Consider the following 13,959-nt stretch of genomic DNA (forward strand, 5'->3'; position numbering starts at 1 on the left):
CAGACGGCCATAAAATAATATTTTTTATTAAATAAATTAATTATTATATTTTCAGAACAATTAGATCCAAAACCTCTACCCTCAAGCTTTTGCCAATGGACCAAAATTTCATTAGCTACAATATTTTCCTTACTATTTGTACATTACTTTTTATTCTTTCAATTCCATTCCACTCAAAGAATGTAGAATCACATTCCGCTCTTGTTTTGAATAGTTTAGAGAATTGCAAATATCTCAAATATATATAGCTGTCACACATTTAATTTCATATAAAGCATAAAATGAAATTGAATTGAATATATTTGACAATCAAGTTTTCCCCACCGTTGGATTCAGAATCAATGGTCCGAATGAAAGGGCGATGAATTTGGCGAAGCCTGGCCCACCAGGGAGCACTCAAAGCTTAGCGATGTCTGAGACTGCGAGCGGCTGAACAAGGAAACGTGGAAAAAGCGAAATGGGGGGCAGCGAGGGAGAGAGAGAGAGATCGAAACACAGAAGAGTCAATTGCAGTTTTCAAAATTCAACCGCTCCAAATCCTCGGACTCGTCTCCACCATATCCCACCAGAATAAAAACCCTCCTCCCATCCCCTTCCTTCTTCCATACCCAGATCGCGTTTCTCCAGAATTTCGTCGGACCTCTCTGCGCCGATCCATTTTCCTGGCGGTTCCATGGAGTTTCTGGTTCTTCCGGGAGGACAACCCGTCAAAGGCTCGTTCTGTTTGTTTTGAGTATCTGCTATTTTCAATGCTCTTGTAGCTTTAAATTTATCTTCCTCTCTTCCTTTTTTTTTCATCGACTCGCCCACGTTTAAGTCTTCGTTCAATTCAAATTTTCAAACCGGGTCGTTAAGTTCTGTTCTTTTGGCAACTGAAAATTTTTCCCTCACTTTCCTGCGAAACAATCAATTCTAACCCTAAAGTCAAAGTCTGCCTTTTGTTGTGAATTAAGTTTTCCTCCTTACTCGACCTGCCAAGTTCGAATTCAACCATGGGAATTCAGAAAGACAGAGTTAAGTTCAATGTTGGAGGTAAGATCTTTGAGACCACAGCAACAACTCTCGCTATTGCCGGCCGGAATTCCTTCTTCGGAGCAATGTTTGACGAGGATTGGAATCTTCAAACCGATAATTCCGAGGAACGGTTCATTGATCGGAACCCGGATTGCTTTGCTATACTCCTAGACCTCCTCAGAACAGGGGAGCTCTACATCCCCCAAAACATCCCAGAAAAGCTCCTATACAGAGAAGCCCAATTCTATGGCCTCCTTGACCATGTCAGAGCTGCCAAATGGGGCCAATTCGACGGCAACAGGCTCCGGTTTTCCCTGTCGATAGCCGGCCAGGCGCCGGGGGATGGCACGGCCATCCGGGCTGGCCCGGACGGTAGCTGCTGCGTAGCACACGGCAGCATGGTACATGTGTATGATTGGATGCTAGAAGAGCACCCTCCAATCAATCTTGATTACCAGAGGGTCAATGATGTTGGCTGGATGGATCCTAAGACCATCATTGTCAGTGCCTGCGAGCGGCTAGGCCGAGGTGGCGGCGGCATGGCTCTGTTCAAGGCCTCAACGGGCGAGCTCAAACACAGATTTCAGGTCTCACATGAGGATCAGGTGAAGAGCTACACAGGTGGTGCCTTGAGTTTTAGCTCAGATTACAAGATATTTTCTAGTTGTAAAGGGAGGAGCAATGAGTACGGGATTGGCGTTTGGGACCAGATCACAGGCAAGCAGATTGATTTCTATTATGAACCACTAGGGTGGTCACTTGGTGATGCAGACAGGCTGCAGTGGCTCCATGGTGCCAATTGTTTGTTGGTAGCTACTTTGTTTCCTAGGAAGGACAACTGTTACATTAGCTTGTTGGACTTTAGGGAAAAGAGCATGGTTTGGGCCTGGTCGGACATTGTAACTCCGGCAACTAATGAGAGGCGAACCACTGATGAGAGGCGGGTTCGGGATGCGATAGCTATGGATGAGACTAGTTCCATATGCGTGGTGAATGAGTATGAGGACTTAGGGTTCATAGATTTGAGAAGCACTGCTGGGAGCCTAAGATGGTGTTCAAGGAGTCGGCTAATGAAGGGGAAGATGCCGGAAGAACCTTGCTATCCTAAACTAGCATGGCATGAGGGACAGCTCTTCTCTTCTATGAATGATAGTATTTCAGTGTTCTGTGGCCCTGACTGGGTGTTAACTTCGACGCTCCGGCGCAGTTATGGAGGTTCAATCTGTGATTTCACAATTGGGGGTGATAGGCTTTTTGCTCTTCATAGTGAGGAGAATGTGTTTGATATATGGGAGACTCCTCCTCCTCCAATTGCATAATTTTGCTGAATGGTAGTTTGGTTTCTGCAGTTCTGTTCTGGTTTGTCTCTTTTGACTTGTAGAGGATGAAATACCAATTGATACCTACAGATTAGGAAGTATTGAAAGGGTTTAGGGTTTGTGTGTACAGCATTTCTCACATATGACATTAATGAAACCGATTGCTTTAACTTCCATGGTCTCAGATCTTTGTTTCTGTGTACTAAATGTTTGAACACACAGTTAAGGGTCCACTTCCAAATTCAATTAATGGTTCTATACGTTTCTTCTTCAATATGTGAAGTACAAGGTTCTCATATTCTATTTTGGACCCAGCTTCTTTTGACTCTTTGCTTTTACAAAGTTGATTCCTCTCCCACTAAGTACATTGATTTCAGTATGATTTCAATTCCCCACACGGAAACAGAGGCTTTCTTCATGTGGGCAGTTGCAGCTGTTTAGATTGCTTTTCTATGCGTGTACAGATTTTGAAGCAGGTAACAAGAAGAAAGTTGTTGAGTCTAGCTTCACTTTCAGTTCAATTTACTTTAGTTGAATCTTTATACTTTTGAGAGCTTTTTGGGGAGAACCAAATCTGCTTATGATCACACCCACATCAACAAATCTTTGAGGTTGCCATTTAGAAAACCTGGATAAGGCATCTTGCATTCTAAGGTTCTCTAAGAAAATATTCAATGTAACAACGATACCACATCAATATTATATATGCCGGTTGGAGGTGTTATATAAATTTAAAAATTAAAATAGAGTTTTATCTTCATTAATTGTCATATATTTATAATTTTAAAAAATAACAACATATGATTAGATTAAAATACCACGTCAACATAATAATGTGGTAACACAATTACATTGAATTCTTTTTCTGTATTAACAAATCATGAGATTGTCCTTAAGAAAACCAAGAGAAAGAAAGACATCCCTTGTTCTAGGGTTCCCCTGCTTTTGCTCAATTTAACAAACTAAACAGAGAAGACTCCCTCTATCTTTGTGCAACTTTGAAATTTAAATCAAATTGCAGTATATTAGATTATGTTCAAACTCCTACAGAAAGGAACAAATCCCAATTCAAATAGCCCCACAGAGAGAGAAAAAGAACTCATTCAGTTTGACTCTCTCAAAGGCCCGCAGATCTCCACTACACATTACAAAAATGTAAAAAGTAATGCATTTTTAAATTACTCTACCACCAGCGTCCATAAATAATAATGCCGGCTTAGTTAAATTTCAAAACTTATTAATTGCATGTACATATTGGAAGCAGGAGGAATATTTAAATGAGCAGATACTCTGGGAACAGAAATCGTTGTCTCTCAGTCAGCGGTTTAAAACCAATGCTGTTCTTACATTTATACAAATATATAATTATGAAGTTATGAATTGTTTTCTGGCAACAGATCAATCTCTGCAAGGAACAATACTAAAATCTAAAATATATTATGATCATGTCACGACAAATCCTTGTTAATCTAATGGAAAATCCACTCTTTACGAAAAAATTTCTCCCTTTCAAATCAGAAGTTGTGTTTTCCCTAGATCACCAGACTCATTAGAAGGTAAATACTGACTTCCAGGAAGCTTCCTTCCTCTAATGCTCATCTTCTAACTAGGTAGTGAGAACATGGTAGAATTGGTCAAGAACGGTGGCAGTCTGACCCAGAAAAGAGATGAGTAGCAGAAAAATAGAACCAGTAGACCCAGTAGGGACGGCAATCAATTAAGCATAATCAGGCATTACTTTTTTGAGAAACCTTATAGGGTGGGACTCCTCGGGAGCAAGTTCATCAAAGCCCATATAGTTTTTCTCCTTACTGTAAACATGACATATTGTCATTATGGTCTTCATCAGACGCCAATTCCACGTAGCCTCATTCAGATACTGTTGATGAAAAACGTATCAATGAAAGAAACAAACTAGTTAGAAGGGAATTCTGGATACTGTGAACTGATTACACTTTGATACCATCTGTATGTCATTACTCTTTTTGATTTGCACATGGTAAGTTGGGCATAGGGGAAGTGGTGTTGAATGATAATGAAGGAAGCTTTTGTGCTTTCAAAAGTTAAGATTAAGAAAAACAAAGATGAGCAAGTTCAACAAAATAGATGAGTCGAGCATCCACCAAAATGATAAATCATAATGTTGGGGTGTAAAGCCAGGGAATATAGAAATATGTGACCATACCTTTCCCCAGTTCTCATGGAGAGACTGATGAGCTGCCCGCAAATTATAGCTCGGTATTCTAGGAGAGATATGATGAGGGATGTGAACATTGATATTATGACAAAGGATCTCTATCCTGCCAAGAAGAAAGAAAGGATACTTTGAACTTGTAAACTCAATTTGATATTTGATTCAACATTTTTTATCATGTCAAACACCTTCTCTTATAACTAACATCACTAAAGGATTTTGGATAAGTGCTATCAGATCCCAAATCTAGAATTACTTGCTTGAATGAGGTTACAGAGGAGGAACATGGTATGCTCAACATCATCACTTTGAGGACAATGAACCAATAGCCTACCAAAAACAAACCAACCAGAGACCTTTATGCCCATCCATTAAGGCTACCCCTATCTTTCACTTCAAACCTTTAAATGCATCCACAAGGAAGAAGAGAAAAGAACAAAGTATAATGTAAGGATCAATTACCAATGAGGATAATCACAGTGAACTGTCCCATTGAGCTGAGCCTGAGCCGCATTCCAATCATCTGAATTTCTGAAAGGTATATGAGGTGCTGTGTGATGGACCATGGTGAAAGTGCTCATCTACAAATTAAATTAAATCAAAGTTTTTAATCAACTGAAATAATTTGCACCTATTAGGCGTACCACTAATCTCCAAGAATCATTTCAAGAGATTTAATTAGCTCATTCTTGTTGGTTAGTGCATATCAAAGCAGTCAAATGTAGACAAGTAATACTTACCCAAAAGTGATAACCCAACCATGGCATTAACCAGAACTTGATCCATCCCATGATCCCAGTCTTAAATACAATCAATGGCCATCCAATAGCAATGAAAGCAAAAACACAAGCCAGGCTTATCTTCACCCTCTTCACTTCATTTGGCCTGAACTTCTTTGTGTTGAAGTGCCACAACAACCTATGCATGAGATGGAAACAAATAAAGCTGCCGTGCTCAAAAGCCATTCATAACACCTCAGAAAGCATAGGAAAACTGCAATTCTAGTAATATCATAATGCTTTACTCATTAGCTTTTACCAGTGAGCTATAGACATCCAAGGGCGAAATGGGCCATAGCCATATATAATTGCCTTTCGTAAAATTGGGGATGAATCAAACTCCTCTTTCCAAACAGGGTGCCAAGCTGTATCTTCATTCAACCTAGAGTGACATGAGATATAAATGTGATGATTTAGAATTTAGGTTAAGATAGGAGCTATAAAAATGGTCTACTGCTAAGCAATGAAGACCTTCCCCCCTTAACTGAAACCCAGAAAAAGACACCCCAAAGAGCACATTTCATGAGATTTGCTATCTAGATTGACATGCAAGTATAGGAAACAGAGGGTCTTAATTTGATACAACTTCAGGCATCATCCCTAGAAAACTTGCAAGCATCTAAACAGTTTTACTGGAAATTGAGAAATTGAGTTTCAATATTTGACGACAAAGAAGACAGGGCATGACAGCACGGGCTGCGATGGAGGTGAAGAGATTGCCTTGCTTTCTAAATTAGGCAAGGGTGGAATTTAGTGTACGTTAAGGGTGGGTCGTACTTTCCTCTTTGGTTTCCTTGTGAAGATTATATATAATATATTATATCTTGGAATATTAAGGGATTTATTATTTCTGATAAGCATCTTTTAATGAAGTTTTAATTAAGAAATGCACAATAGAATTTAATGTGTCAGTAAGGAAGTGAAATAGAATAAACAAATGTAAAGGTTGCAAGGAATTTATGGAGAGGTAGATGATACATTGTGAATGTTCGGGGGTAAAGAAAAGGTGTTTAAAAATAGTGTTATTGGAGGAGGCGATTCAATGTCATGTTTGCAGAAAATGTAGAGGATTTTTTTCTTTCCTTCCCCCCCCCCCCCCCCCCCCCCCCCCCCCCCCCCCTTCTGGGGGTGAGGGGAGGGGTTTAGTGTATGGTCCATGTGAAGTGGAGCACAGACACATGTTACACATTTCCTAATTCCTTATCTGCCTTATTGAAGCTGGTCTTAGTGCATAGGAGGAGCCATCATTGGGCAAGATTTCCTTATTTGAGGTTGTGTGGCACATGGCCCCTGAGTCAGCTGCGAGGGAATTCTCAAAGTTCATAGCTATGAGGACCAAATCAACTGCTGCTTGAAAGCAGCAGGTATGCCTAAGGCAGATAAACTTAGTGTTCCTCTTTCCATTGATTAAGAAAGTATCTGTCTGAGTCATGTGTTTCCCTATACAAATTCGGACAAAGTAAAACTTCATTTGCACAGCAATCGTTTTCTTTGGGTTCACTAGAGATAGAAAATGTTGCCGTTTCATCCTAGAAAGGAAGATGTGAGCAACCTTAGCTGGTGTAGAATCGTGATTTCTTTCAGGATGCATGTCAGGTAGGGAAGAGCTACTCTTGCTGCATAGCCCATCACATTGCAATGACAAATAAAACAGTTCTCCAGAGTAGATGTATAAACCATTTAACATAGCAGCTTTAGCATTTGTTTGTAGAAAACCCTCTAGATAGTACAAAATGCCTTTCTTGGGGGAGATTGTGAGTGGACTGGAGATGCCTTGAGGTGAGAATTCCCCACATCTGGTCAGTGGTAAGAAATTCTAGAATTACAGTTAGAAAATGGTTACCCAGATTAAATCATAGTTGGTTTGATGGAAGATGATTCCAGAAACAAATTGCTTCCGAATCAAATAAAAGTAATTTGTCTTCGTTGACATGATTGACTGACAAGGATATCATACTTGCATGTTTGTCTTTGCGTGATGCTGAATCAAATAAAAGGAATTTGACTTTGTTGACATGATTGACTGACAAGGATATCATACTTACATGTTTGTCTTTGCGTGATGCTGATCGTGCTTAAAACGCCATGGCTCATATGGGTATATCAATGGCAAAAAGGCCAGCGTCCCTACAATGTCTTCCACTAATTTGTTCCTTGAAAATGATTTGTGTGCACAATCATGGCCTATAACAAAGAACTTGACGATGGAGAAAGAGGAAAAAAAACAAACAAAAAGAGTTGGCTGGATGTACAGCAAGAAATATAAGATGGAGAGCAATGCAACACAAAAAGATATTTAGTACTAACCCCTGTAATTGCAGTCCCTGTCCATGCCCATGCCAAAGGAAGCAGAAACCATGGAGCTCTTGAGATCATGACGAGCCCCAAGACATATGAAGTGACAGATATGAGAACTGATTGCCATGCTTTTACATCATCAATCTCAAACACCTTAAATAAAATTTGAGGGGAAAAAGGGCATTAGAAAGACACAATACAAAGTACACAGTTATTTTGATTTCAACTAGGATATCCATGGGCCAGCAATATATCTTCTTGATTTATCTAGGACATGCTGCAAACAACAAATAGACACTAAGGCTTGTTCAAGGTAACGGCCAGACAGTTTCAACTTTCAAGCTTTCATTTGATTCACTAGAATTGAGCAGGGCTTCAATTACATACTTGATGTTGCAAATTCTCCATTCGCTGTGTGAGTAATGAGTATGCGAGTCTTTCCTATGTATGTTAATTCGGGATACAAACTACTTTGTTACAAGTTCTTGAACAAACCAACTTGGTTTTCCCTTTACAAATCATAAGATTGACTTGTGGCCTGTTTATCCGTACCATGGGTTGACAGAAAGCATTTTTATCTTGCTCAAAAGTGCTTCTCTGCACTTTTTGTGTTGTTTGGTCCATAAGAAAAAGTTTTTGTATGATAGTAAAAGCTATTTTTCTTTTGTGGATAAGAAGTATGAATTTGGAATTTCTGTTAACGAGCAAAAGTAGAAAGCAAGATTATTCAAAAAAAATCAACATTGTTCTCACAAAAGCAGAATTTTCATTTGTGGGAAAGCAAGTACAACCTTATATTGACTTTATCTTGAAAGTGAATTAAAATATTCTACTATTTTATATTTAAGATTGTCTCAATTCTCAACCTCCATCTATTACCATCAAGCACAGGAGCTTCCTCTATCTAGTGTGATTGAAAGAAATCTCCAACCTCATGCCTGTGATTATCTGCTTTTCTTCTCATCATGTTCAAATTTAGTCCCATTGCAATTCAGTAACTGTTTTCTAATAAGTGCATTTCTGTAGACATTTAACTGTAGAAATCTTAGGCCTTGTCGGTGCGTTTAGGGCCTCCTCCTCTTCCTCCTAGGGTTTAGGGACGGCCAAAACCAGATCTGGGTTTGGCCAGACCCACTGCCGAGGGTCACTGACAGTAAATAAGAAGAAGAAGAATGGTCAGTGGCCAGGTGGGTTCACCCACCAGAGAAGGCATAAAAAATAGTGGAAGGGAAATTTTGTTAATATAAAAAGATTTTTACATAGTTTGATAACATGTGCAAACAAAATTTCAAAAGATATTTCTGTTTCTATTTTTGAAATTTTGGAAAAAGTAACATTAACAAACGCAATGTCCAGTTTCTACAAAAAAACAAAAACAAGTACAAAAAATTGAAATGACAATTGAAAAGAACACATGAAAATTGACAATAAAATCAAGCAGGCCCTTAGAATCTAATCTTATCTTACAGTCCCATATCCTAGGACACCCCCCTCCCCCACCCCCCCCCAAAAAAAAACCACCACGCAAAATAAAATAGCACTTGTATGAACCAAACTGCAAAAATGAAACTTCTCAAAGACTGCAAGATTCATGATTTATACTTTGATTGACTTGTTAAATGAAAGACCTGAACCAACCAATATTTAGTCACAACATTACAGGGTAGTGATTTAAAAAGGCCCCTAACATAAGGTTATAAGGAATATAGGATTTATGCATTCTCAATTCATATTGTAAACCAAAATACTCCACTAATGAGAAACAATATAATACCCTTCAAACAGCTGTGACTTCATTTCCTCTACGTCTAAGACATTCTGTTACCATGCTTGATCCCAATGTAAAAGCATGCTTATAGCGTACTGCTTAGAGCAGTTCCAATAACAAACCAGTGAGGAACCATAATGATATCATCAAAACAAACTTAATAAAGTCATATTACTAATTCACTTGAGGTCCTAATCCCAAAAAAGATAAAATAATAAAGTAATGCTTATGGCTTACTGCTAAGAGCAGTTTTAAAAACGAACCGATAAGAAACAATAATGAGATCATCAAAACAAACCTAATAAATCATATTACTAATTCACTTGAGGTCTTAATCCCCAAAAATAAAAGAAATCAAAAAGAAAGAACGGAAGCAATGATTTCTGCTTGGGTTGAAAGAGCATAGATATCTAACCAAGTTAAGATTATTAACCGCTCAACCATTCAGGCCAAGAAGTTCCCATAGAAGGCAGGTCCACTATATACATAAATGAAACATGCCTTTTAAAGCAAACAAAATTGGTGAATATCATCAATGCTAGTCCAATCACCTCCTTTGGAAGGGTACCAACAATATCCTTCAAGGTAACATTTGCTGGAAGTGGTTCCCCAATTTGCTTAAAACCATAGTCCTCAGATAATTGTTTTCTGTATTCTGCACTCTCTGCTGGAGATGAAGAGCTGTCTACTGGAGAGGAAGTAACTGGAACTGCCACAGCTTTAACAACTGTAGTTCTCCTTGTCAGAATTGAATGTCTCTGATGTTTGATTCTTGTTGCTGATAGATTTTGCCACTTCAAATAATAGATGCCTGTGAATAATCATGGGCAGTGTAAGTAGCACGACTACATGGATGTTGAAAATGCAGAATGTAAGTCAAACTAAAATACAAACACTACAAAAACGTCACTGATTTAGTACAACAATACAATTGGAAGATATATTTGGTAAAATGTCTAGATTAAAAAGCAAAAGATCGGAAAGGAAATATGCTAAGCTTTATAAAACACTCTCTATACTATTATCTCTAGTTTTTGCTTTTGCAAGGTCTCTGTGACTGGAAGGTCACGGGTTTTAATTGCAAAAACAGCCTCATTGTAACACAAGGGTAAGGTTATGCACAAAGGCAACCCTCAGAGTGCAAGGAGCCTAGTGTACTTTAGGTCTTATGGAAATAAAATTATAAGTTTAAACGTTTCACAATTCATGTCAAGCATAAATGGCAAATGGCAATGATAGCTAGTAGCCTTTAGTAACTAGTAGAACAAAAGCACAGCCAAGGACCATAGATTATCAGCAAGAGCAGATAATCACCCGTAAAAGTTTTTCTTTTCTTTTCTTTTTTTTTTTGTGGGGGGCAGGGGAAAGTAATCCCCCAAAAAGGGTTAAGGCCAAACTTCATGCTCAGCCTCCTCTCTAAACAATGGCTGAGGGAGCAATATCTATGGCCATGCCAGAAATCAATCATCTGAAAAAAGATTTGCAGTTACAAAACACAAAACGGGGAAATGGAGGTTATATCAAATATCAATCTTCCCAAAATTTTCAAGGATGTGAATTAAAGAAAGTTGGCAATTGATTAAACCAGCTCACCTGTAAAAGCAATGCTGATTAATGATTCAAAGAGTGAGGAGATAAATAAATGAAGATAGAGAGAGAGAGAGAGTGGGAGGGAGCGTCCCTACAGCATGAGGCTCCCTGCTATGCACGAAGGTTGTTTCCACGACTGGATCCTTCCAGTCACAAATAAGCAACTTTATTGTTGCTACCGAGGTTCCACTCTAGAAAGATAGAGAATAAAAGATAATATTACATGGCCACGTAAGATTTAAGTAGAGTTTTTCTATTTAAAAAGTTTGAACAGTTAAAAGTGGTGTTATAGGTGAAGAATCAAACGATGTCGTATTGAGCCAAGAAGATGGAGGGCCACGATTGGCAACCTCAGGCTGCCTCATGGCGCCTGATGGAGGGCCACGTGGCAACCATCCTGGCATCCAGATGCCGCCTGATTGTTCTTCAGTGCAAATATATATCGTGTTGCACGATCAAATCTTGACCATCCATCTTACCTTTTCTGAAGCTCTATCCCAGCCGTCCAAACCTGCTATTTATCTCATCATTGAGATTTGGAGCATCACAATAGCCAGAGAGAAAAAGGTAAAGGCCGAGAAAAGGAGAAGAAAAGGTGAGTGGTTTGGGAGTCTTCTCGCGAGGGTGCCTTGTGGCTTCCTTCGTCTTTGCTCTGTAAGCTATGTATATGATTTGTCTTTATTTTCTGGTTCGATAGGTTGAGCCCTAATCTATATTAGTGATTATCAGGCATTTTTGGTTATCGAATCAATGTTATACAGATAGTTTGTGAGAGTTGTTTTATGGGTGTAATCTCATTTTTCTCATATAGTGCAGTGAGCTTTTCTCACCAGAGCTTAACGTGGACGTAACCCCGATTTGGGGTGAACCACAGTAAAAATCTCATAGTGTCATTTTTCTTCTTTCTGTTGTGCTATTGTTTATTTCCTTCCATTATGTTTTCTGTTTCCGATTAAGTCTCTGTTGATTGGGTCAAAAGTGTTTCAGTGGCATCAAGGGCGTGTTTGTTTGTGTGGCTTGCTTTCTGTTTTGGTCCAACAAGTGGAAACTTGAGAAAATAGCATTTCATTTTCAGGCTCAGTATGGGTAACCAAACGCAGCAAAAGTAACGGTCAAACCCACAAACACCCAAAAGCAAGCTTTTTCTTCAGTAAAATGCACTTGTATTTCAGATTCAGATTGTATAAAATGGGAAATCAACTGAAGGAACTCAAGCTTGTATATTCTACTATAACTAGCACGTGAAGAAAACCAAAACCAAAATCAAAATCCTGATTTAAAGAACTTCAGAAATTTGATCCCTCCAGCTTAAATGAATCATAAAAAGGAAACCAAAATTTAGGAGATAGGTTCAGTGGTCAGTCGGAGAGGCGACTTATACCTGGAGTTTTAAGCGGCGAAAACTTGTGGCCTCCTTGAATTAGCCTTTGCTGGGGGCCCTGAAATCAAACAGCAACAACAATGAATTCACTAACTTAAACTAATCGCAAACAAATAGCATTAAGAAAGAGAGAGGTACCGCGGAAAGGAAAGTTGAATCTGCAAGACTGCAAGCCATTTGGGAAACAGCAATGCAGAGAAGAATTCCAATCCACAGGACCCCCTTTCGAGGATAGAACAGAGAGTTCTGAAGAGGGTAACCCTAGCCCCTTCCCCTCTTGGCAATTGGGACAATACGTTGCAGATAGGGTGGTGGGGAAAGACAGAGAAAACCTCTACTCGGGTAATTTATATGGCAATAGCTTGAGGCTCTAAACTACGCCCGCCTCTCTCTCTGTCTATCTCTCTCTGATTGTGGATGGAATTAGTCTGTCTGATCGCAACCACAACCAGGCGGCCCCCGGCAACTTGCGTCGACTAACATGGCTGTTTGGGTGCGTACACATGTGCATGTAACTGTATGTGAAAATGAAATGACATATATACTATAATTTATAAGAAAATGATGCCACGGTATCATAAAATAATGAGAGGTTACCTTAATATTTGATTATGTTCTCAACTTAGTATTAGCTTAGCTCCGTCATTTATGTTCTTAATTTTGACACAGAGGATAAATTACAGACAAGCCTTTAACTCTTGCCTAAATCGAATATTGAACTCGTCACCTACTAATACTAATCTCACTTACTCGTCACTCGATTTATGCCCTTAGAGTTATGATTATGTTCTTTAACTTTGTTTCACTTATTGTTACCACTTAATTATTTTTTATTTGTCCATCTACTTATTATTAATCTTCAAAAATATTATGTTATTCGCATGGACCAACATAATAATTACTCGACATAAATAATTTGAGAAAAAGTGTGGGCCTACGAGAGGTGGTGGGACTCACACACCACCCCTATTAATCTGTGTAAAACGTGAATAACATATCACCTCTTTATTAACTTTATCACGTGACATATAAGATCTAACATATTAAAAAGTTGATAAACAACCTCATTCAACCCTCCAACAAAAATAAGCAAACCGCCCATTAACTATCCACTTGGACCATGACGTTTTAATTAATTTAAAGAGATCATTAGATTTTATGTGCCTAACTTTGAACAAAACGCGTTGAACACATGTAGCGCGTTAATTATATGGGGAAATCCGCACCGTCCACTTTATATATTGACACTGAATTGCACCTAACACCACTTTGTTCATAGTCACCACTCAGTTTTCTTGGCTTTCAAATTTATTAAAAGAAAGTTAATTATTAAATTTTCACTGATGTATCAATTTTATAATAAGCTTTAAAAGGTATTCATTTTACATTCAAAATTTTTTATTTTTGTATTAATTTTACAGCATCGTTAAAATTTGCATAGCTAAAATTATTTTTATGTATTGATTATTAATTTTTCTTTTAATTTTTTATACTTGACTATGGACATAATGAAAAGTAAAAAAAAAAAAATAGTAATTAATGAGTAATGCTAATCATTGTCATTAATCAAAATTAATAATTACCCTTAATCAAAAAATAATAATAATTATAATAAT

General features: G+C 38.2%; 2 protein-coding genes across 3 annotated transcripts; one reads left to right on the plus strand and one right to left on the minus strand.

The window, feature by feature from the left end:
• Positions 1 to 414: 414 nt before the first annotated feature.
• Positions 415 to 2,607, plus strand: LOC127806345 (BTB/POZ domain-containing protein At2g24240-like). Its single transcript, XM_052343571.1, has one exon. The coding sequence runs from the start codon at positions 993 to 995 to the stop codon at positions 2,331 to 2,333; it is 1,341 nt and encodes a 446-aa protein (XP_052199531.1). The 5' UTR covers positions 415 to 992; the 3' UTR covers positions 2,334 to 2,607.
• Positions 2,608 to 3,626: 1,019 nt separating this feature from the next.
• LOC127806344 (omega-6 fatty acid desaturase, chloroplastic) lies at positions 3,627 to 12,822 on the minus strand. 2 transcript variants are annotated; one of them, XM_052343569.1, is made up of 10 exons: positions 12,482 to 12,820; positions 12,344 to 12,401; positions 9,924 to 10,183; positions 7,614 to 7,757; positions 7,352 to 7,503; positions 5,566 to 5,688; positions 5,268 to 5,445; positions 4,990 to 5,108; positions 4,519 to 4,633; positions 3,627 to 4,212 (listed from the first exon to the last, which is right to left on the minus strand). In XM_052343569.1, exons 1-10 carry the CDS (start codon positions 12,518 to 12,520, stop codon positions 4,051 to 4,053), a joined length of 1,350 nt encoding a protein of 449 aa, XP_052199529.1. In that variant the 5' UTR covers positions 12,521 to 12,820; the 3' UTR covers positions 3,627 to 4,050. The 2 variants fall into 2 exon arrangements, with proteins under 2 accessions (XP_052199529.1, XP_052199530.1); XM_052343570.1 differs by lacking the exon at positions 4,519 to 4,633 and having other exon boundaries at positions 4,064 to 4,212; positions 12,482 to 12,822.
• Positions 12,823 to 13,959: the final 1,137 nt, after the last annotated feature.

This window comes from Diospyros lotus, chromosome 7, assembly GCF_014633365.1.
Source record: "Diospyros lotus cultivar Yz01 chromosome 7, ASM1463336v1, whole genome shotgun sequence".
Taxonomy (NCBI): Eukaryota; Viridiplantae; Streptophyta; class Magnoliopsida; order Ericales; family Ebenaceae; genus Diospyros; species Diospyros lotus.